This window comes from Mirounga angustirostris, unplaced genomic scaffold (assembly GCF_029215605.1).
Source record: "Mirounga angustirostris isolate CCGP_5_RB_7025 unplaced genomic scaffold, mMirAng1.0.hap1 SCAF_13, whole genome shotgun sequence".
NCBI lineage: Eukaryota > Metazoa > Chordata > Mammalia > Carnivora > Phocidae > Mirounga > Mirounga angustirostris.
This window is the reverse complement of record NW_026991721.1, coordinates 7746587-7770334: the sequence shown is the minus strand read 5'-3', so window position 1 is coordinate 7770334 and position 23748 is coordinate 7746587. Positions and strand designations below refer to the sequence as shown.

At 57.5% G+C, this 23748-nt stretch overlaps 1 protein-coding gene across 1 annotated transcript; it reads left to right on the top strand.

The window, feature by feature from the left end:
* The first annotated feature begins 9872 nt into the window (after positions 1-9872).
* SLC22A11 (solute carrier family 22 member 11) lies at positions 9873-23430 on the top strand. The gene is made up of 10 exons (XM_045895230.1): positions 9873-10274; positions 11600-11703; positions 14803-14957; positions 15073-15241; positions 16706-16829; positions 17571-17692; positions 20059-20273; positions 21222-21330; positions 21730-21936; positions 23367-23430. The coding sequence occupies exons 1-10, from the start codon at positions 9873-9875 to the stop codon at positions 23428-23430; spliced, it is 1671 nt and encodes a 556-aa protein (XP_045751186.1).
* Positions 23431-23748: the final 318 nt, after the last annotated feature.

Sequence of the window (23748 nt, the reverse complement as noted above, 5' to 3'; positions counted from 1 at the left end):
GAGATCAATGCTGTTGGGCTCATTTATAGGGGAGGCAACTGAGGCACGGTGAGGTGAGCTAACTGCCCAGGGGTCAAGCCTGGGTTTGGACCCAGGCTGGCTGGTTCCAGAGTGTGTGCCGTCAGCTCCCACCGAGGTGCCAGCTTCCCAGCGGGGATGCTCAGCAGCTCCGTAGCCACACTGCCATTTTGTCCCCATGTAGCTTTGTCAAATGCGTCTCCGGGCAGAGGGTGTTCTGCAGAAAAGCCTCAAGACTCTTGGGGTACACAGGGGGGCTGCGGCATCGAGTGGGGCGCCTGTGTTTTGGGGACTGAAGGAGGGGCAGAGTTCTTGGGTGCTTCCGCCTCGTCCCCCAAGACGGGAAAGCCGGCAGCACTGAGTGACGGTCATTCTCCATCCAGGGCGGAGTTTGGGGAGAACTGCCACTGAAGCGGGAGCCGGGCACTCCTGGGCTCCCCTCCAGGGGCCTGGGGAGCAGCCCGGCCCGGCTCCTGAAGGGTCACAGGAGGACACGTGGCCTCCCGCCCTCACATTATCTATCACGTCCTTCCCAGCCTTGCCAGCTGGCGGGGGGGGGGGGGGGGCTGCTCTTCTCCTTCTTGGAATGTTTTCTGCTGCCAGACACCACCCAGGACATGGGGGACAGTGAGTGGGGTCCTTGGGGAGAAATAGGAGTGAGGTTGTGGTGACAAAACCACAGAGAGGGAAAGCTTAGAGAAAGCCCAGAAGTGCTAGAGTCCCAGGGGGGCTGGGATAGCCTGTCCTCGGTCTCTGACAGGCTCTAGCTCTTCCCCCCAGCTCCAGATGGGGGTCTGCCAGGCTGTGCAAGTAGCAGGAGGCCCCTCACCCACAGAGAGCCCTGGAGGGCTGTGGTCAGTGACCCGAGCCCAGCGCGGGGAGCTGACAGTGTGGCCTCAGATCATCCCATGCGCCTTGGGATCTCCCCGTCCCTCTACTAGCCCAGGGCCTCAAAGTCTGGGCTGAAGGTCCCCTGAACGCATGCCCAGCCCCTGGGGAGGCACATCTGTCTTTTGCACTCATGGGCCCTTGGCCTAAAGCCCCTTCTCCTGGCTGCCTGTACCGTGGAAGTCCTGCCTCTCTTCCTGTTTCCACCCAAAGTCCGAGCAGCAGCCCCGCTCACGGGCCACCTTCTTCCTCCCTTCCAAGTGAATACACAGCCCCACGTCCGATGCCCTTCATCCCTCAGGGCCCTCCCTGCCCACAAACTGGCCTTGGCCCTTGGCCTTGGGGCTGAGGAAGTGTGATGTGCCGAAAGGAAATCAGGTTGTTGATGAGCAATGATCCCTAATGAAATGTGAAACATCCAGGCTGCCAGGGCCACTTCCTCAGGCGCTGGTGACACCACAGTCCTTGTCAGCCTCACCCAGACAGTGTGTGACAGCCCAGGGCCCTGGGCAGCCAGCCTGATGTGCTTTCATGTGCTGGGTGGACTGCACGGCTGGGTCCTAGGGAGGAGGCCTGGCCCTTGCTTCAGTGACCCTGGGTCTGAAACCTTCCAGTGGGACCGCACCCAGCCCAGGGCGGGGGGTGGGGGGGCGGCGGGGGGTCTCCCACGTGCCTGCAGGACCCCCCAGCTCCACAAGCAGGGTCAGGCACCTCCTTGATGCTCCCATATCTTTAGCATTTATCACTGCCTTTACGTCTGCATCAGATACTTGCAGGTGCTTACTTTTACTATGTGCAAGTCGTGGTCTAGACGCTCTACTGAGCCTCAAAACGACCCATGAGACAGGAACTACTATTATAATACCCATTTTACAGAGACAGAAACTGAGGCACAGAGAGGTGAAGTCACTGAGCTGGTAAGAGGTAGAGCCAGAAGCAAGCCGGGGCAGTCGGGCTCCAGAGCCCCATGCCTTTGACTTTGGTGCCAGGCTCTCCATCCTGGCTGACTGTCTCCTTCTTGTCTGAGCATCTGCTCTCTTCACCTTCACGTCCACAGTCACCGGCAGAGGACCCAGGTCCTTAATGAAGATTGGTGCTCGAAATGATGGAGGGACGGACGAACGAAGGCCAGTGTATCCTAGGTGTTGCAAGAGTCATGGTGAGGTCTCAGTGTAGAAACTCATTCCCATTCTTGCAGTTTAGACATTCCGCCAGGTCTCAGTCTATGGCTTTCCCTGCCCATCTGTCCAACGCCCTTTATATTTTATACATATTCCTTTCCTACTTTGCCATTTCTTAGCTTCTCAATCCACTTGGATTTGGGGAGGGGGAGAGAGAAACGAGTGCCCTGCCGGCCACCTGGAACCTCACGCCCACCTTCTTGCCCCAAGTGATGCCACCGGGCAGGTTCCTTAAGTCAGGCTCCTTAGCTGGGGAAGAAGTGGCTGAGTGGGTTCCAGCTATAGCTGAGTTGAGGTTGATGAAGAGCTGATTTGGGATCTACCTGCTGCCAGGTGGAGGGGGTGCATGTTGGGGAGGGTGGGAGAGGGGGGCAGTGAGGAACATGTCCCCAGGCATCTGTTTCTATGGCTCTCTGGGCAAAGAGCACATTCTAGCTCGGCCCTGGCAGGGACATGCATGCCATCACCCTCCCGTGTCATCCAGCTCCTTGCACAGAGGACAGAAGTCGACATGACAGGGCACTCCGTGATTGTGCCTTCTGACACACTGTCCCTCTTCTATTCAGCAAACACTGAGCAGGTGTCTCCTGTGTGCAAGCAGGGCTTGGGTGCTGGGGAGGTGAAGGATGAGGCAAGTTTCCCATCTGTAAGGAGCTTATATTTTGGTGAGGAGGTGGTGGTGTCAGTAACAACCAAGCCCCTCTTTGGAGACCCTCTCTGAGGAAGTGGGAGGGGTGGGAGAGTAGTGGCTATGGAGGAGAATGGTCTAGGCCAGTGCCTCTTGACCTTGGACGGGCATATAAATTCCTGGGGGATCTTAGTGAATGCAGATTCTGACTCAGGAGGTCTGGAGTGGCACCTGAGATTCCGCATTTCTCCAAGCTCCTGGATGCCGCTGATGCTCTTGGTTCATGGGCCACTCTCTGAGTAGCGAGAGAAGAGGGAAGCCACGGTTTCCTGCTATACCCTTGCTTCTGTGCTGAGGGTGATGTGGGCACCCCTGGGAACCCCATCGGGGTTCTGATGGAGGTGCTGCCCGCCCCGACGCCCAACGGCAGACCTGAGCCTTGTTGGTGGGCCAGCCAGGCTGTAGGTCCCTACTGCCCAGCATGTCACTGGCCTTTCGTGCCACCGCAGAGAGAAAGCGCTGGGGGGTGGGTTTGCCTGGGTGGGACAGCGCCCATCAGCTTCGGAGCTGGGGTAGGGGAGACCCCTCTTCAGAACTGCGGGGCTCTGTTCCAGGGGGTGGGGGGTGGGGCTCGGTCAGAGGAGGTCCTCAGGTTTCCGGGTTTGCAGTAACGTCCCGGTGAGTACAGAGACCTGAGTGTGGAGTGAGTTCACATAGGGGCTGCCCGGAACCCTTGATTTTCTCAGGGCAAATGACTCAGCAGCGTCACAGCCACTGCCCTGATGCTTGGCTCCCACAGGTTCGTTCCGGGTCAAGGTAAAGCCCCCTGGCGGTTGCAGAGGCCCAGGACCAGGTCAGGTGCAGCCATCCTCAGAAGCAAGCCGGGGAAACCCCTCCCCATCCACGAAGCTTCGAGGGCTTTCGAGACAGAAGATGTGTGTGGGGAGGGCTACTGACCCCTGGTTAATAGGCTTAAAGGTTAATCCAGCCTGTGACGGAGACCAGCTTGCTCTGTAGGGGGCCAGAGGCCAGGACGCTGCCCCATTACGGGAAAGAGACACTTCAAGATTCTGACACACTCTACATGCCATCAGGATCTTCAGAAGGCTTGTACATTAAGATTCTTATTCTGGAGAGACTTTGCCAGGCCCGGCGTGTCATTCTGTGGGTGGGTCATGTCAACTCACCTGCTCACATTTATTGGATCTACGCCGTCCTCAGCAACCGCAGCTCAGGCCCGGTCCTGCGCCTGGCCAAGAGCATCTTACTGGTTTTCTTCCTTCTAGCCCCACCTCGTCCGAGTCCATCCCCACACTGTGGCCAAGAAGATCTTTCAAAGCTGAAAAGCTTGCTGTGTTCCCCGCTTGCTGGAGATGCTGCTCGTGGCCCGAGGGGCGCCCCCAGGCCCCAGTCCTGCTGGGTCTTCCAAGTCCTCCTGGGGCCAGCTCCTCTTCTCCACCCCTCCTTCCCAGGCTCAGGAACTTTGCCCATTTCCAGAACACTCATCTCACCTCCCCTGCCCAGCCCTCAGACCTGCACCCTCTCAGTCCTTCGGTGAGGCTCCCATACCGTTAATGTCTTCTGCTTTGTCCCGCTGCGTGTCGGGTCCAGCTGACATGGCGTGATCAGACCGTGTTGTGACAATTTTTTTACATTGGTCTCCCCCTGGGTGTGCTTCCTTGCTGACTCATGTTGGGTCCCCAGGGCCCAGCTTGGGGCCTGAACCCTGGTAGGCATTTAGTATGTGTTTGGGGAGCCAAAGTGATGACAAATTCTCCCATTGCCTTGAGGATCTGAGACTGGGTAGGTGGAGGGAAATTGCTAGAAAACAATGTCAAGAACTAAATGGAATGCTGAAACATGTGTATGAGTCTCCTAGGGCTGCTGGAACAAAGTACCACAAACTACAGCAGATGTTTATTCTGTTCACGGTTCTGAAGGCCGAAGTCCAAAATCAAGGTGTCTGTCTGCATCCCTCCAAAGACTCTAGGGGATAATCTTCCAGTTTCTGGTACCTCCTGGCGTTCCTTGGCTGTGGCAGCAAAACTTCAATCCCTGCCTTCATCCTTATATGACCTCCTTTTCTCCTTGGGCATCTCCTCCATGTGCCTCTTATAAGGACACTTGTCATTCATTGGATTTAGGACCCACCCGGATAACCCAGGATGTTCTCATCAATAGACCTTTGGTCCAGATAAAATCATCTTCACAGGACCTGGAGATTAGGGTGTAGACATCAGGCCTTCCGCTTTGGGAAGGGCCAGTGAACAAGGCCAAGGGTTGCAATGGGATTCCAACAGACTTTCCAGGCCTTACAGTTCTTGCGTTGGGTCAGAGCTGGGACAGGTGCACGGGGAGGAGGGTGCACTGGAGAACGAGACAGACCCTTACACTCGAGCACTCGGCAGCCCGGACCCACTTGAGGAAATAAAGCGCAGGTATGAGACGGTCTGATCAAAATCGTGCCTCCCAGAAAGCGCGAACTCAGCCCACACCCTCTTCCGCCATCTCCCCTCCCCCTCCAAGAGCCTCCCAAGACCTTGTTAAACCATAGCAGTTTAGGGGCGCCTGGGTGGCTCAGTCGGTTAAGTGTCTGCCTTCGGCACAGGTCATGATCTCAGGGTCCTAGGATTGAGCCCCACGCTGGGCTCCCTGCTCAGCGGGGAGTCTGCTTCTCTCTCTCTCTCTGTCCCTCCCCCCAACTCATGCTCTCTCTCTCTCAAATAAATAAATAAAATCTTTTAAAAAACCAAGACAAAAAACCCATAGAGGTTTATGGAACAACGATTCAAGCGGGCAGAGGAAGGAACAAAAGCCCTCCCTTATGTAAACTGAGGCAGGGCGCAAGAAAACACAGCCACATTATTTTCAATCAAGTGAGTATAACATTAGTATCAAAACCTGAAAGGAAGGAAGGAAGGAAAGAGGGAGGCTGGGGGTGGGGTAAAAAATCACAGCCCACCGTCACATGTGAAGATTCGTGAAAAACTAAAGAAAACATTAACAAGCAGAATCCAGCAGCGCGTTAAAGGAATAACACAACTTGTCTCAGCATATTCCCTCCTGGAATGAAAGGGTGGTTCAGCATATTTTGGAAAATTCATTAATATAATTTCAGGAAATTCATGAATGTAATTTACCATATTCGTGGGTTTAATAAGAAAAGTCATACCGTGAACTTCATAGGTGTTGAAAAGGCATGTGATAGACTCAACAACCATTTTTTAAAAATACTTTATTTTTTTAAGTTTTATTTATTTAAATAATCTCTCCACCCAACGTGGGACTCAAACTCACAACCACTGAGATCAAGAGTCGCACGCTCTGCCAACTGAGCTAGCCAGGTGCCTCATGGTCCGTCTTTTTAAATCAAGAATGGTTGCTGAGGGGCACCTGGCTGGCTCCATAAGTGGAGCGTGTGACTCTTGATTTTAGGGTTGTGAGTTCAAGCCCTACGTTGGGTGGAGAGATTACTTTAAACAAATAAAATATTTTTAAAAATATTTATTTATTTGAGGGGGGAGGGGTAGAGGGAGAAGGAGAGAGAGTCTTTCTTTTTTTTAAATATTTTATTTATTTATTTGACAGAGAGAGAGAGAGCATGAGCCAGGGAGAGAGGCAGAAGCAGACTCCTCGCTGAGCAGGGAGCCTGATGTGGGGATCAATCCCAGGATCCCGGGACCATGACCTGAGCCAAAGGCGGATGCTTAACTGACTAAGCCACCTGGGCACCCCAGGAGACAGAGTCTTAAGCAGACTCCACGCTGAGCATGAGCCTGACATGGGGCTCGATCTCATGACCCTAAGATCATGACCCAAACCAAAACCCAGAGTCAGATGCTTAACTGACTGCACCACCCGGTGCCCCATAAATAAAATCTTTTTTAAAGAAAACTATGGAAGAATTCCTTTATCACCACAGAATAGAGAGGTCATTTTAATAATGATGCAAAATCCAAAAGTCAAATAAGAAAAGACTGAAAATTTGATGACAAAAAAAAAATTTTACAAAAAAAAAAATCAATAACGATAGCACAATAACAAAGTCAAAAGACAGACTGGAAAAAATACTGGCAACTTTCACCACAGGCCAAGAGCCAATCTTCCTACTATCTAAAGGCTTATAGAAATTGGTACAGAAACCACAAACTGCAATCAAAAAATTGACAAAGGATGTGAAGAAGCAGTTCACAGAAAAAGAAATGCAGGGGCGCCTGGGTGGCTCAGTCGTTAAGCGTCTGCCTTCGGCTCAGGTCATGATCCCAGGGTCCTGGGATCGAGCCCCGCATCGGGCTCCCTGCTCAGCGGGAAGCCTGCTTCTCCCTCTCCCACTCCCCCTGCTTGTGTTCCCTCTCTCGCTGTGTCTCTCTCTGTCAAATAAAATCTCTGAAAAAAAGAAATGCAAATACACCTTAAATACATTAAAAGTTGCTCAACCTCACTCATAAGAAAATAAATGCAGAAGTCAGACTAATTCATTTAATGAAATACTTTGGAGGCTTGGCAGCTATAATCTGAGGCTGCCTGCATCCCTCCCCTGCACCCCTGGCCCCCTCCACCTGTGAACCTTTGGGCCACGGGGGGCGCCGGGGATGCGCAAGGGGCTGGGAATACTGTAGTCCTGAGTATGACCAGCAGGTGGCGGCGCAGCTGCACCAAGCCCTGCACCAAGCAACCCCAGAAAAACAGAAAACCCAAATTAAAAATTCCTTGGCCTGGGAGCAGACAGTCAGTTGGAAATTCCGGGAGCCTTCTGGCAAATCTGGGAGGTTTGACCTTCTGCTGTAAGCAAAGCCTAGGGGCGTCCATGACAAGCAAAGGCAGGGGAGAAGAGAACATTTGTTATGCATATGGAAAAAGGAAATAGAGACAAGAATTCGCCCCCAGGTGCCATGGATTTCAGCAGCTCCCTTGAGCCCCACAATTTTCTAAGTGAGGCTGGGTCCCAGCGCCCCAGAATCACCTGGGGGCTTATTTTTAAATGCAAATTCTGGGGCCTTCCCTTGTGGCAGGACCTGCCAGCACTCCTGGGGTTTCTGACCCAAGCTCAGGTTTGAACCAGGTTGCTACCAACATGGCAGCACGGCCTCGCTTGGGCCAGAAATCAGGGGCCGGAAATGGGAGGCCTCAAAGTCCCTGCCCCCGGAGGCCAGGCCTTCCCCTGTGAGGATGCTATTTGCACACACATGGCAGAAAGCCCAGTTCTTCCATGTGAGATTCAGCCTTCGGGCTTCTGGACTAGGGCTCTGCCCAGTCAGCCCCTCGCTCATGGCCTCCTGCACTGATTTGGGTTGGTTCTCCCTCCACTTCTCTCTACGCACTGTTTTAAAATTCATAAGGAGGGGCGCTCTGGTGGCTAAGTGGGTTAAGCATCATGATGTCCGGGTCCTGGGATCGAGTCCCATATGGGGCTCCCCACTCAGTAGGGAGTCTGCTTCTCTCTCATAAATAAATAAATAAATAAATAAATAAATAAATAAATAAATAAATAAATAAAATCTTAAAAAATAAAATAAAATTCATAATGAGTTCTTGCCCAGAGAGGCCGAGTATGGCAACAGCCCTGGCTTTGAAATCCAGGCCCAGAACCCCCGGTCCTCGGCACCCCAGCTGGGTGCCACAGTGGCCGGATTCTCCAAGCGCTCTGGGAAGTTCAGGGTCCAGATGCCTACCCACACCTCATCCATACTTCTAGCACTCGTCAGACTTCTGTCCGGAACTGACTCAGCCCATTCCTCTCCTAGCCTGGGAGAAATGACTTCCGGCTCCCTGGCTGGCCCTAAGTCTGACCCCAATCCCGAAATCTAGCCTTTCGCTGGGATTTGGCACATGACAGGCCAGAGACCACATGGCAGCTGGCCAGAGGCCCTGGAGAGAGCTCGGGCTTCCGTGTCTGGTTCTAATCCACACTCTGCTGTGTGACCTGGGGCAAGCTGCCTGCCCTCTCTGAGCCTCGGTTTCCTTGTCTGGAGGAATTAGCACCAACTCTCTTGCACAAGGGCTGCTATGAGGAGCAAAGGAGAGGGTACGGACCGCACGGTCAGCACAGAGCCCAACACACCGCAAGCCCGCAGCAACAGCTGCTCCTAAGAGGTTCAGCCGAGGCGGAGTGCTGGGGAGGGGGCTGCCTTCGCACCTCCTCACGCCAAGCTGGGCTGGAGTTAGACCCTGGGTCAGGGAGGTATGACTTCACTCACTTTCCCAGTCTGCATGCCTGCTCGACTCCAGGCCCACGAGGGGCATCGAATGGATGTGAGGGGATCACAGCCATGCTTTCCACCCTGGAGGAGCTTCCAGTCCAATAAAGGCAACCTGGAACCTGGAAATAGAAGCTTCCCAAAATAGCGAGTCTGCAAGCTGGTCTCCCATGCTGCCCGGCGGGAGGCGCGCAGTAAGGAGGGAATGAGCACAGCCCTGGGCCCTCCGGCCAGCTCCCTCCACGCTGGGAGCCCACCCGCTTCCCTGCAGCCTCGGGGCCAGCTAGGGGGGGCCCTGCCCAGTCCCCCACCCAGTCCCCACCACTGTGCTGTAGCAAAATGGCCTGAATCTCAGGCCAATACGGCTGAAGCTCAGGCCAACAGTTTCCTGATTTAAAGGGCCACGTGTAGAGGGATCTGAAAGTTCGGTTTAGGAATGTGAGCAGGCCCCCTGCAGAGAGCTGCCCAAGCCTCCCTCAGTAGCTAGACCTGACTTTCCTGCCCAGGAGCCCACGCTGAGATTGAACTTTAACCAAGGCCACGGCCGGGTGCCACTTCCCTCCACAACTGGAGCTCAGTAACATCACAGCTTAGTGCATCTTATTTGTTTTTCACACCTGCTTGATTTTTACTCTTGGTGCTGGAGAACCAGGGCGCCTCGGATGCCCCAGGCAGCCTGGGCACAGTGAGCTTTGTCCCTGATATCCCCTCTCCAGAGGGGTGGGGCACCCACGCGTCACTCCCAGAAACAGGGTAAGGAGGAGTTTCTTCAAAGCACCTGGGGCATCTCAGGACTGACTCGACCAGTTGCTAGCCCGCACTCCCAACCCAACTGCAGGCTAGCGAGGGCAGAAGGTCCGATGGCCCAGGGTTCCGGCACTTGCTAGTGGTTCAGCAGCCAGACACTCGCGGGCTCCCTGACCTTTGGGAAGGCCACCCTGGCCGCCCACGGCTCTGCCCATGGCATTCACCGAGCTCCTGGAGCGAGCAGGGGGAGTGGGCCTCTTCCAGGCCCTGCAGGTCTTCACTCTCCTCCTTCCCTCCATGTTGGTGCCCTCCCAACTGCTGATGGAGAACTTCTCGGCCGCCGTGCCCAGCCACCGATGCTGGGTACCCCTCCTGGACAACAGCACTGCCCAGGCCAGTGTCCCCGGGGCCCTGGGCCCCAAGGACCTCCTGACCGTCTCCATCCCCCCGGGCCCCAACCATGAGCCCCATCAGTGTCGCCGCTTCCGCCAACCACAGTGGCAGCTCCTGGACCCCAACGCCACGGCCACCAACTGGAGCGAGGCTGCCACAGAGCCGTGCATGGACGGCTGGGTCTACGACCGCAGCACCTTCACCTCCACCATCGTCTCCAAGGTAAGGGCCTCCCCCCGCCAACCCCCGGCTCTCTTACCTGGCCTCCCAGTGATGGCCACCCGCCCATGCCTGGAAGGATCGCACCGCTTCCGCAGGCGCTACTGAATGAGATGCTACTCCCTCAACACATATTTACTCACTGCTTATGAAGGCCCAGACCCTGATCTGAGGCCGGGGTCCCAGGATAAGCAAGGGAGCCTTTGAGGAGCTCCTGTTCCACCGGCAGCTTCAGAATGGGTCAACATTTAACCCCGCCCCAACAGGAGAGTGGCAGGCACCGTTCCAGAGGCTTTCCCCATAGTGTCACTCCAATCTCACGAGGGGGGTCTTGTTGTTGTCTGCATCTGGTAAGGAACAAAACAGAAGCACAGTGAGGGAAATAAGTTGCCCAGGACCCACGGCTCCAACACTCCAGCGCCCGGCTCAGCCCAGACCGCCCGGAGCCGGAAGATGGGTCTCCATCACATCCTGTCCTGCCTCTATGAAGAAGAAAAGCAGGTCCCGTGAGCAAGGAGGAGAGGCAGGTGGGGAAGGCCTCTCTGGAGGTGAGACCTGGATTAGGAGACAAGGTCACGTGAAGGTGCGGAGAGAGCCCAGTGGGACCAGAAGTCCAGGTCTGGGGTGTTGAAGGAGCAGAAGGAGGCCTAGTGTGTCTGGGCACAAGGGGCCAGGGGCCGGCACAATGCAAAGAAGGTGGGTGAGGTGCACTTTCTTCAAGTGCAAAAGAAAGTCACTGGAGGCTTTGGGGCAAGGAAGTGAGGTGATCTGCTTTGCATTTTCCAGTTATCATTTTGCCTTGTGGGGACAGGGGGCTCCTGCTTCCGTGGGCCTGGCGAGAGAGGCGGAAATGGAACGGAGGTGTCAGGTCTTGGTGGAGGGCTGCCTGGTGGGGGGTGTTCAGGTCATGGATGCCCAGACCCGGGCAGGAGGCACTCAAAAATTATGGTGGCACGTGCTCAGCACTCTCTGCTCATCCCGGCAGCCCTGTGAGGGAAACAGCTGCAGGGCCCCCCTTCTGGGTGAGAAACCTGGCTCAGCACATACAGGAACCACCCCTGGGCTCACCCAGCGAGCGATCCACAGAGTTAGAACGCCAGCCTGTGGTTCAGTCCCCGCGCTCCGCTGCCCACGTCCGTCCACTCGGAGTGGCCAAGTCCCGTGTGTGCCACGCAGCTAGCTGGGAGGACAGAGCTGAACCCGCCCCCCGCCCCAGCCCAGCACACCCCTTCCACCTCTGTCGCCTGGCCTGAGGGAGCCCCCAGGACCCAGGCTGACCAGGGTGTGCATCCCCTGAGCCCAGCTGCCGTGCCCACCCTCTCTTCCAGTGGGACCTAGTGTGTGACTACCAGAGCCTGAAACCCCTGGGCCAGTCCATCTACATGGCCGGCGTCCTGCTGGGGTCCATCTCCTGGGGCCTCCTCTCTGACCGGTGAGTATCTCCTCTCCCCCTGGACTCCTCCTCGACAGAACGAGCGCCATGGGGACAGAAGTACAGAAACGGCCCATGAATGTCCCCAGGGAGCCCACACCAGCTTAAGCCACTCTGTGCGAGATCCCCTCAAACACAGCGCTCTCTCCTTTGGTGACACCAACCGTCCAGAGCACCTGTGTGCGAGGCGCTGTAGAGCCCCTGCCCTCAGGGAGCCCATAGTCTTCTGCGGAGAAATAGACTGCTCTTTCTTCGTCGTCGTCATCGTCATCTTCTTCATTTTTTTTTTTTAAAGATTTTATTTATTTATTTGAGAGAGAGAGAATGAGAGACAGAGAGCATGAGAGGGAGGAGGGTCAGAGGGAGAAGCAGGCTCCCCACTGAGCAGGGAGCCCGATGCGGGACTCGATCCTGGGACTCCAGGATCATGACCTGAGCCGAAGGCAGTCGCTTAACCAACTGAGCCACCCAGGCGCCCTGTCTTCTTCATTTTTTAAAAAAGATTTTATTTATTTGTTTGTTTATTTATTTCAGAGAGAGAGAGCATGCGAATGAGCATGGGGGGGTGGGGCAGAGGCAGAGGAAGAAGCAGGCTCCCCACCGAGCAGGGAGCCCCGATGTGGGGCTCGATCCCAGGACCCCGGGATCCTGACCTGAGCCGAAGGCAGACGCTTAACTGCTTTAACCGCTTAACCGACAGAGCCTCCCAGGCGCCCCCCACCCCTCTTTCTTCTAACTCCGGCAAGTACAGGGCACACTGTGAAGTCGAAATCCTCCTCCCCCTCCTCTGGCCCCTCCCCTCCGTCTCCTGCTCCTCCTTGTGAGGCGGTGCCCCGCCCCCAGCCCTGTCCCTTCTCGTGGCCGGCTGCCCACCCCCGCTGCTCGAGGCCCTACCACCGGGCGCCAGGGACGCCTGCGTTACGCCCACTCGCCTGGTAGAGCCAGCTGCCTGCTTGGAGCTCGCACGTGGAGGAGCATTTGCCTCTCATGTGCCGCGGCCAGCGCTGGACTCCTGACCCTCCCGCGCCAGCCCAGCCCCTCCGCGCCAGACTCCATCCGGGAAAACGGCCCCCGGCCCATGGCACACACCCTCACCCCTAGATCCAGCCCCACGCCCCTCTCCTCCATTCCGTCCCCTTGCCCAAGCCACCTGCCTCTCTTGCCCGGGCAGGCCCTGCCCCCTCGAGGGTCTCTTGCCTCCATTCCGCGTGACTTCAAAAACCTCTACATGGATCTGGTGGATGCCAGCCTGAAGTCCTCCAGGCCCAGCACACTGAGGACAGTTCCTGCCCCCCACCCCGTCCCCCTCCACCCCTGCTTGGCACTTGGCTTCTCTCCCACAGCCATGCCGGCCCCTCCTGGAGCACCCTCGGCATCCCGGCTGCAGAGCTCCGAGGTGGCCGGTGGCCGAGCCTCGCTCCGAAGGTTCTCCCTGTGGTCTCTTTGTGCCCAGCACGCAGGCCTCCACCCCAGGCGGCCTCGCCCTGGCCACGCCTTCTTTCCTTCCTCACTGCACCTACTCTGACAGTGCTCGGTCGCTCACTCCTTGCTCACCTGCTGCGTGCGTCCCCACGAGACATAGCTCCAAGAAGGCAGGGGCATGGCGTCCCCAGCCTCCAGCACGCAGCACGCACTCAGTCATTATTTAGTGAATGCACGAACGGCTTCCCGACTTTCTCCTGACCGTGAGGGCTCAGGGGTCTGACCCTGGGTTCCCATCCCCACCTCCCTTGCCCTCGTCTCCTAGAAGGCGGGTATGTTGCTTCTCTGTGCCTCCATTTCTTCCTGTACGTGGGGACCTGGCTCTATCCATGGGGTTGTTGTGGGTTAACCACAGACAGAGCTCGGGCCAGGGCCTGACATGGGGCGGGCTCCTCGTGCTGTGGTTCTGCTACCTTCGTCATTTGTGGGCCTTATTTAATCCTGAGCGTGGTGGGGGGCCCCGAGCAGCGGGGAAGGACGTGGTCCAGGTGGCACTTTCCAAGGACAGCTGCCATGCGGCTCTGGCTCACTCCCCAGGGGCCGTCCACACCGGGAGCCAAATCGCCGTCGGTCCGCAGCTTACCCGGGGAGCCTGGCATCAGGGTCTGGTGTCAGCGTCCAGACCTCGCCCTGGGTCTGGGCCAAATGTCCTTGTTCCTGGGCACTGCTCAGACAGGCGGGCCAAGCGTTGCCCACATCTCTCCTATTGGACCAATGCACGCTTTAGCTAAATGCGGGCCATGGTTTGGGCTAAGCCAGCCTCGGGGCCGTAGTGGCACGGTGGGTGTGCAGGTGGACCACTGAGGGCCCGACACCGGTTGTCTCCCGGGAGCTCCAGTCCCAGTGGGCAGACCGGCAGGGAGCTGGCCGGTTTGCCCAAGGCCACGTGCGCTCAGCCTCCCGGCCGTGCCGCCCCCTTGCTCTGCATCATGGTTTTCACAACTCTGAGGCTGTCATCGTGCACACCCCCATTGCACAGACGGGGAATGGTGGCTCAGAGACTTTGAGTCCTGCCCAGGGTCACCCAGGCAGGACAGAGCTGGGCTCAGACCCAGGCTTCTGATGCCAAAGCCCATCTTTGTTCAGTTTTTATTTAAATTGCAGTTAGTTAACATGCATTGTAATATGAATTTCAGGTGTACAATACAGTGATTCAACCATAGCCCATTCTTTTTCTTTTAAGATTTTATTTATTTGAGAGAGAACGAGTGAGAGAGAGAGAGCACAAGACGGGGAGAGAGGCAGAGGGAGAGGGAGAAGCAAGCTCCCCGCTGAGCAGGGAGCCCGATGCGGGGCTCAGTCCCAGGACCCCGGGATCATGACCTGAGCTGAAGGCAGACGCTTAACCAACTGAGCCACCCAGGCGCCCCAACCAAAGCCCATTCTTGACCCTGCGATGCCGCTGGCCCTGAGATCGAGGCGTCTGCCCTTTTTATAAGAGGCACACTTGGAGCATGCTCCTGGGAGATCCCAGGGGGTGGGGTACGGTGCTGCCTGCCCTGAGGTGCCCCAGCAGGTGCCCCATCCCCTCGAACCCTCCTTTCCCCTGAAGCCTCTGCCTCCAGGCCCAAGTCCCCAGGGCCCCTCTCCAGGCCCCACAGTGCTCGTCCCCCACAGGTTCGGGCGGAAGCCGGCGCTGAGCTGGTGCTCCCTGCAGGTGGCTTTGGCCAACACCAGCACCGTCTTTGCTTCCAATTTCCTCATCTACTGTGGCCTCCGGTTCCTGAGCGCTTTTGGAGTGGCCGGCATCATCATGACCCCGGTGACGCTCAGTGAGTCCCTCCCTCAGCTGCGCCTGCCATGGTGGCGGTTGGGGGCGGGGGTGGGGGGGATGGGGCCCCGAGGCCACCGCTCAGCCCTTACCTGCCTGTCTGCATCACCTTTCAGTGGTGGAGTGGACCACAACCCGCAGGAGGGCCGTCACCATAACAATGCTGGGATGCTCCTATAGCCTGGGCCAGATGACCCTGGGGGCCCTGGCCTTCACCCTGCGGGACTGGCGGGCTCTCCAGCTGGCCGTGTCGATGCCCTTCTTTGCCATCTTCCTGATCTCCTGGTGGGTACAGTGTGCGGCCTTTGCTCTTGGGGAGGACGTCACTTGTTAGGAGGGAGATTTGGGGGGCCAGGGTGCCCCTCACCCTCACCACCCTGGCCGGCCGTGGATCCCGAGACGCTGAGAGCCACGTAGGGCAATGATGTGTGTGGGGCCCCTGCTCAGGAGAGACATCTTGGGGCTTCAGAGTTCCGGGGTGGGCGTTTTAGCCAGACGTCTGAGGCTCCCACCCGTCCCGCTGGCTCTCGGGCCTTCCCCTCCTCGGCACGAGCTGCCCCCCACCTGCTAGCCCCTTCCTTCACATCACTTGCCCACCCCCCACCCATGGGCTCCTGAGTCAGTGCGGACTGGCGTTGGATATGAAAAGATACCATCATCACGATTATTTGGGGTGCTGCAACACTCCCTGAGGTCTGGAAACACGTGGTTGGGTGAGGGACAGGGGACCAGACCCAAATTCATGACCCTGTAAGTTCTTTCGTGTCCATGAACCAGGGTTGGGTGGACCTGCGCCCCGTTAAGTCTACTGTGGGGTATAGAGAGTAGCAAGGACTCATTCATTCCTTCTCAAGTATTTACTGCCCCATGCCAGACGTCGTTTCAGGTCCCGGGGGCACATCAGCAAAGAAAACAGATCAAAAGCCACTGACCACGTGGAGTTTTATCGATAACAACGGGATCAGTAAGCGAGGAGGAAGACATCCCATAATCACACTTATTAGGCTGCTCTGGTCACCCTGGTTGGGTGAGTCTCAGGTGCTGTTGGTCATCCCAGATGTGTATTCACTTCTTCTAACGAGGAAGATGATAGGATGACCACCATTTTCAGAGGAGGGACTGAGGCCCAGAGAGGTTCAGTGACTCGTGCAGGCCACGCAGCCGGTAAGTGCCAGAGGCAGGATTTGAACCCAGGCAGGCTGGCTCTTTGAACCACTAGGGCAGGCGGCCTCCAGACGGACGCAAACAGAGCTGAGCCCCTCTGGGCTGGGAAAATGCCAGTCCTCTCACCCAGGAGATGCCTCTCCCTGCTATCTGCCCCGAGGCTGGGAAGAAGCAGGCTACTTTTATAAAACCACTCAGTTCTGGCTGGGGATGTGTTTAGCGTGTGCGTGCGTGTGTGTGTGAAATTCAGCGTGATGTGAGCTGTCACAGAAATGGGCTCAGCTTCACCATAGGCTCAGGCAGCTGTGCACGGGCCATGCGCGAGCCCCCCGCAGCCGGGAAGCCAGATGGGATGGTGTGGGGGAAAGAGGGCGGCCAGGCATTGGGACTCAGCTTTACTCAGTACCGAGGGAGGCTGCCAGTCTCGCATCCTGGCCCCAGCCATGCAGAGGGGAGAGCAGTTGCCGTCTGTCTCCCCCTGCTGCTGGGGGAGCGGCTGCCCACGTCCCCCTCCTGACCTGACGAGGAGGGCCCTGGACGCGGGAAGAGCGTAGGGGCCTGGGCAAGCGCCTGCGTCCTTAACAGGTGGCTGCCGGAGTCTGCCCGATGGCTGATTATTGTGGGCAAACCGGAACAAGCGCTCCAGGAGCTCAAAAAGGTGGCCAGGATAAACGGCCACAAGGAAGCCACAAAGTCACTGACCATCGAGGTGAGATGCCCCTGTTTGTGACCCAGAGTGTGGGACGTGGCAGGGAGAGGACAGCCACTGATGTCTTGTCACCAGCTTCACCGCTACCCACCCGATAACAGCTGTGACAACCCCCAGCTTGCTTGTGGGAGGCTTCCACCCACATGCATTGCAAGCTCACCTCATAGGGCTTCTCGGTGTGTTTGGGGGAAACTGCATGTGCTTCTCTGAAGGTGATTATTTCAAGGAAGTAGGTGTGGGAGGATGTGCAGCAAGAAACAAAACACAGCTTGGGGGTGGGAGGATCAGGGAAGGCTTCCAGGAGGAGGCGAGCCGACCAAGACTGAGCTGAGCATGGGGCAGGCGGGGCCTGGAGGGGCAGGAAGAGTCTGGATGGCACTTGGGTGCAGTGGGGAGCCCGTGTGGCTGGGGTAGGAGGCGTACCCTGAGGCCAGCCATGAGGGGCAAGGAGGGGTGGTCGGGTTTGTGTAGGAACTGCCGAGAGCTGGGACACAAGCCTGGCTCCCTGGCTCAGAGTAGGGGGGCCAGGTCGGCAGAAGAGAGCTCTGTCAGGGGGCCAGAGAGAGATCTTTCTTTCTGTCTCCATCCCCGCCCCCACCCCAAGGCTCTCCAGTTTCCAGAAGCCAAGGCCGGGCTCCTCGTATCACTCTGCCCACCTGGACACCATTCCCTGGCACGGGGGCGGGGCGGGGCCCGTGCCACCCCCCACCCCCCACTCACTGTGTCCGCCTCTCCCCGCAGGTGCTCATGACCAGCATGCAGGAGGAGGAGGAGGGGGCCTCTAAGAAGGCCCGCAGGTCGGTGCTGGACCTGTTTCTCATGCCCGTGCTCCGCTGGAGAAGCTGCAGCATGTTCCTGGTGAGGTATGCCACCCAGCTCATCCCTCCCAGAGCCAGGCCTGAGGAGGGAAGTGGGCCAGCCCCACGGGATGGGATCAGTGGATGCCGGCGACCAGTGCCCAGGGCCAGTGCCCAGGGCCCAGGGCGATGGGAGAATTCACCCAAGGCCGAACAAAAGACATAGAAGTTTATTGAATTCATGGCAAGGGAGCAGAGAGACTGTCTGCCAGGAGGCAGTGGGAGGGGGCTGTAGTTATAGGGGAGGGGGAGGAGGTAGGGGAACATGTGGAATGTTCCTTTTTGGGTCCGATTGGTCAGTGAGGGCTTACGGCTGTTTTGAGGTGGGTCCCTGGTGGGCCTGTTTGCAGGATGGTCGCTGTGGGCCCTTCTGCCTTACTGGGGCTTCCAGTGCCCAAGCCTGTTGCCTAAAAGCGGCCTCTACTGTGTCCGGGGTGGGAGTGAGGAGTGGCTCCTGCACGGCCTCAGGAAGCACGTTTCTGGCCGGACAGGCAGTTCCCCCAGGAGGCAGGAGTCTCGGCCAGCACTGGGGAGGGGCTGGGGGTTCAAGCGGGAAGCCAGCTGGAGGGCAGGGACAGGGGCACGCTGAAGCCCAGGCTGGACACGGAGCCTATGTCTCTAGAGATGGGGGACCAGAAGTGGCTGGAGAGGGCCACTGGCCCACTTACGCCAAGTTCATCTACACCCCCACTTTACAGAGGGGACAGCAGGGCCCAGTGGGGCAGGTAACTTGCCCAAGATGACTGAACAGGCATTTGAACCCTGCCTGAGCTACCTCCTTGCCCACTGCCACCCAGCAGGCCCCTCATTGAGCATGGACTCCCCAGCAGGCCCCGTCTTGGCACCCACGGCCACCTGGGACCAGGAGAAGGCCCCTTAATAAAACAAATTCAGTTCAAGTGACTTGCAGAGAGCACACTGAGAAGTGAGGGTCAGGTTTGATGGAGACTTACCTTGAAATAAAACTAAAGATTAGAAAAACGTTTATTTTATGCTCTATTTAACCACATATGGGTTCCAGTGGCAAATATTTGCTACACCTTAGGGAATGGATCAAATGCTTTTATCCCCCCCCCCCCCCCCCAAGTGAGAAGGAGTGCCTGGTGCCAGGAATGTCCGGGGCCATTCTTTCAAAACCTTCAAGGCTTCCTCAGTGCTCCCTGGGGCCACTCCGCATCCTTTGTTATTCAAATCACAGGCTGGGCCGCGGCTAACCTGGCGGGTTTCTCGGCTTCCGCCGTTAACCCCTTCGGTACCGGCCCTAGAGCCTCCGCGTCAGCTACTTGGAGCCAGAGCTGAGCCCCTCCCCCCACGGGGCTTCCACAAACTTCGGGGACCCCGGGGGCCTGCAGCTTTAGCCAGCAGCTGGTGTCCCCTGGTGTCAGCTGCCTTGCCGGGTGCAGTGCTCAGGTGCGGCCCAAGGGGAGTGTCCGTGAGGCAGGGATGGGGACCGATTTGAAAAGTGGTAGGGAGTAATTTCACACCGCAGTCACTGCTGGCTCCAAATTCAATCTCCAAACTGCGGAAATCCAGCTACTGTTAAGTTCAGCTTCGCCTACTCAGGAGCCTGGGCGGTCTGTGGCAGGGCGGTCTGTCCCGTGTCCACCCCCTACCCCTCCAGACTTGGGGTGGAGGTCAGTAAGCAGGAAGTTCATTGGAGAGGGCTCTTGGGATCCCTGCCTGGGGACGGGGATGGGGAGGCTAGGGGAGGGGAGGGGAGGGGAGGGGAACAATCAGATGGGGCAGGGGAGCAGTCCCGGTGGTACTGCCCCAACAAGGCCCCCTGCAAGCCCACGGAGGGCCCAAGGAGCTGGGGTGGCCCTTCTGAACCGTCCCTCTGGCCTGTGTCATGGGATGTCCTCCCCAACTGAGAGGCAGCACTCCCAGAGGCTGGGAAAATAAGACTTGCCCTCCTGAAAGAAGGACAACACAGCCCACCTCCTTCTACTCTGAATCCCATCTTTCAAGATGAAGAAACTGGCACCCAGGAAAGGGCGGAGACTCGCCCAGGTTCAGGGCTAGTAGAGTCATGGTTCTAGCAGTGACTGGAAACAAAGCGAGAGAGTGCTCGGGCCAGGCCTGAAGCTCAGCTTGACCCACACAGCCCGTCAGCCCAGGGACTTAAAACTTAAGTGTCCCCACTGGCTGGTGGCCAGGGAGCCTGGGAGGTGACTGCCTAAGGCGGAATGAATGAAGCCTGGCCTTTCTCTCCTGGGCCAGCGCCACTCTTGAGAGATGTGTCAGGCATCCGACAGACAGGTTTTTTGGGGTCCGTAGGGACCCGCTCAGGATGGCCTGGGCCCTCTGGGGACAGCTCAGGTGGGTGCCCTCTCCTCTGGGTCAGGGATCCGATTTCTGGCTTTGCCCTGCAGCTTCTCACAAATGATCTCCTACTACGGGCTGGTCCTCGACCTGCAAAACCTGGGGAGTGACATCTTCCTCCTCCAGGTCCTCTTCGGAGCTGTGGACTTACTGGGCCGGGCCACCACCACTTTCTTGTTCAGCTTCTTGGGCCACCGCACGACCCTGGCCAGCTTCCAGATCATGGCTGGCCTCTCCATCCTGGCCAACATACTGGTCCCACAAGGTGAGGCGGGGTGGACTGAGTGGGCTGAGCTGCTGACAGTCTGGGGCACTGGCTTCCCTGCCTGCACCCCCCGCCCGCCCCCCCACCCATCCCCCTGAGGCGACTGAGGTTCAGAGAGGTGGAGTCGGGTGCCGCAGGTCACTCAGCTAGCCATTGACAGGGCCAGGGCTGGGACCAGACTTCAAGCCTGAGGCTGGTCCTGAGGTGGGAGGAGGGGCTGGGGAAGCTGTGAGACACTCCAGTTGCTTGAAGTGAGGCGCGAACACCAAGCCTGGGGCACTGGGGTGTGCAGATTGCTGGCCAGGGCTCCCGTCTTACTCTTTGCTTTCTGAATGAGACTTTAATGCCCCGAAAACCCTCTCAAGTCTCCTTTTATGGCTCAAGGCAAGGGGGGCTGGTGGAGGGGCGGGGACCCCGAGTTCTGAGCTGATAGCAAAGCCAGGAGGGAGGCAGAGGGGTGGTCTCCCAAACAAGCTGCAAGAGGCAGTGCTCGGGGAAAACTTGCAAAGACCAGTGTGTGACAGTTTTTGAGACTCTTCATTACAACGTGTGGGAGGGAAAGCTGAGGCCGAGTGTGGCTTCTTAAGCCAGCGTTCCCACAGACAGACGGAAGGCAGCGAGGACCTGCCATGACCCTCTCCTTCATGGAGGAAGCACACGCAGGTCCCAGAGAGCTTTGGCACGGTGACACTGTAAGGAGCAGGCCCCGAGAGCCATCCTCAGCTGCCCCGGGTTGCCCGCCCCGGACCTGGCTGGGTTCTGGCGCTGCCCCCCCCACCCCTCCGCCCAGCCCACCAACTGTGATGTCAGGCTGCACCTGCAGCCCTGGGCGGCCTGGCACCAAGTCAGCACTGGGGGGCACCTGGGCGCAGTCAAGGAAGCCCTGCGCTCTGGGCTCACTGGGGACCCCTCGGGCAGAGCCCACTGTCACCCTCTTCCTCTGCCCAGATTTGCAGACCCTGCGCTTGGTCTTCGCCGTGCTGGGAAAAGGATGCTTTGGCATAAGCTTAACCTCTATCTCTGTCTACAAGCCCGAACTCTACCCAACTGCGCTGCGGTAGGCTGGGCTGCGCGCTGCACCCAGGAGGGGTGGCCAGACCCAGGGCATGTGAGAAAGGGACGTCCCTGGGAAGGCCAGTGGGGAGGGCAAGGAGGGGCTGGGTATCCCGGAACAACACAGCCGACCAGGGAGAATGGGTGGGTCCTAGACAGTCCATGAAGGACTCTGGATTGGATGTTCTCAGGAAGGAGAGGGCCCCTCTGGGTGGGAAAATCTAGGTGGGCTCCGTGGAGGAGGTAGTGTTAGGAAAGACTTTGAGGATTGCAGCTCCTTCACCCATCTTTCCCTCCCCTGGCACATCCTGACCCAGCCAAATGCCTCCCCCTCCCCCAGTAAGGCCCCCTTCTTGAAAGTGGCATTGATGACCAGGGTCTGGGCCCTCCCCTCCACCCCCAGGATGACAGCAGATGGCTTCCTGCAGTCGGCAGGTCGTCTGGGGGCTGTGACGGGGCCCCTAATCAGGATGACTCGCCCGGCCGTGCCCCTGCTGGCCCCCGTCTCCTACGGTGTCATCCCCATCGCTTCCAGCCTCATCCTCCTGCTCTTTCTCCCGGAGACCAAGGGGCTTCCACTTCCTGACACCATCCAGGACCTGGAGAGCCAGTGAGTGATCCTTGGTCACCCTGGGAGTAGGGCTGGGCTTCCAGGAGTAGCTGGGCAGGGCTGCAGGGGCAGGCCTCCCTCAGCCCCGGGACGGGACGGAGAGCCCAAGGGTCAGGGAGACATGCTAGACGAAGAGGCCAGAGCTGGGCTGGGCTCGTCATTGACATGGTACCAGCAGCTTGAGTGTGCCGAGAGCTGACCTCATCCCCGGTGCCTCAGGGCAGCAAGCCGGTGAGCATCAGGCTTTGCGTCTGAGACCACGTAATCATTGCAACAACACAGCCCGGAAGAGACTATTTCCATCGCTGTTTACCAGAGGCTCAGAGAGATGAAGGGCTGATTCAAGGTCTCCCAGGTAGAAGGCCATCGTCCCTTAGGCAGGGACATGCAGAGGCTCTGAGCCCGGCTCTGCAGCCAGACTGCCTAGGACTGAATCCCTATGCCCCGGGCACGCACTGACCTCTCTTACGAAACTCGCCCAAGAGGTTGGAGCCAGCCCTGACCGCCCTAGTTCAATCTTCCCCCAGGAATCCCAGGCCCAGACAGATCAACAGCTCAGTTTCTGGAGCACATCATGCTACCCTCATTCCATCCTTTGAGAGAACAGAAATGAGGCAACATTCCTCAAGTTTATTTTATGGCCCGAATCACCACGATGCTTCTGCTTTCTCATTTATAAAATGGGGGTTAAAACCAAACCAAACCAAACCCAGCCGAGCTCAAAGAGCTGTTTTCGAGTTGAAGTTATTATATTAAAGCACTGAGGATAATGCCTGGCCCACAGCACGGGCCCCAGGAGTGTGGCTGCTGTGTCCTGGGTAAGGGTAGTCATGGGGCGTCAACAGGCTGAGCAGGAACCATCCATGCTAATGGATGGGGGTGCCTGGGTGGCTCAGTTGGTTGCGCATCCCACTCTTGACTTCGGCTCCAGTCATGATCTCAGGGTCCTGGGATTGAGCCCTGCGTCGGGCTCCACGCTCAGCAGGGGAGTCTGCTTGTCCCTCTCCCCCCGCTCCTCTCTCTCTCTCCCAAATAAATAAATAAAATCTTTAAAAAGAGAGTAATACTAACAGCTGGTGCTCAGAGGGCCCTTCCTGCTTCAATAGAGCATCTTATTTAATTCAAACAACCCCACAAAGAGCTGTTATGTTCAATTTCACTGCCAAAGAAATGAAGACACAGAGAGGTCATGTAACTTGCCTAAGGACACTCAGCTAAGAAGCAGGGAAGGTGGGACTTAACTTACTCTTTCACTTTTTTGAGCACCTACTATGTTTCGGGCACTGTCTTATGCTTTGGGAGACATAGTGGAAAATCAAAGCCTAATCTCATGGAGTTTATGTGCTCATAAGACTTGACCCCCAGTTCCGCCCTCCGAGCTCTTCAGCTGTCTCACCACACACCACCGCTCTGTCTTTTGATTACTCTAGGAAATCGGCAGCAGCCAAGGGCAAGCAGCAAGAGGTGGCCATTACAGAGAGTACCTGGTTCTAGCAATTCTGCTTGCGAGGAGCCCCTTTGGCTGAAGATCCCCACGAAAGGACTTGCCTCCTCTCCAGTGGAGGGAGGAAGCAATCTGGAGAACCTTGAGGGCCTATAGCATGGCTGATGCTGGGGCAGCTGGGCTGAGGGGCAGCATTGAGGCTGAAGGCTGCTTTCCCTGCTCACTTCTCTTCCCCCCACCTCAGCCCTGCAGAGGCCTGGCCCCGTCGACAAGATGGGCTCTGTCCCCTCCCCTCCAGGCTCCCATCTTCACACCTTCACTCAAAACTCCTGACTCACTTCACTGAACCGGAAGCTGCAGGTTTCTCA

What these genes read in the sequence shown, in the direction of transcription:
- SLC22A11 (XM_045895230.1), top strand. Translation starts at nt 9,873, where the DNA reads ATGGCATTCACCGAGCTCCTGGAGCGAGCAGGGGGAGTGGGCCTCTTC. An exon ending in CAACATACTGGTCCCACAAG is followed by an intron (nt 20,274 to 21,221) that starts GTGAGGCGGGGT and finishes TCCTCTGCCCAG; the next exon opens with ATTTGCAGACCCTGCGCTTG. An exon ending in ATCCAGGACCTGGAGAGCCA is followed by an intron (nt 21,937 to 23,366) that starts GTGAGTGATCCT and finishes TGATTACTCTAG; the next exon opens with GAAATCGGCAGCAGCCAAGG.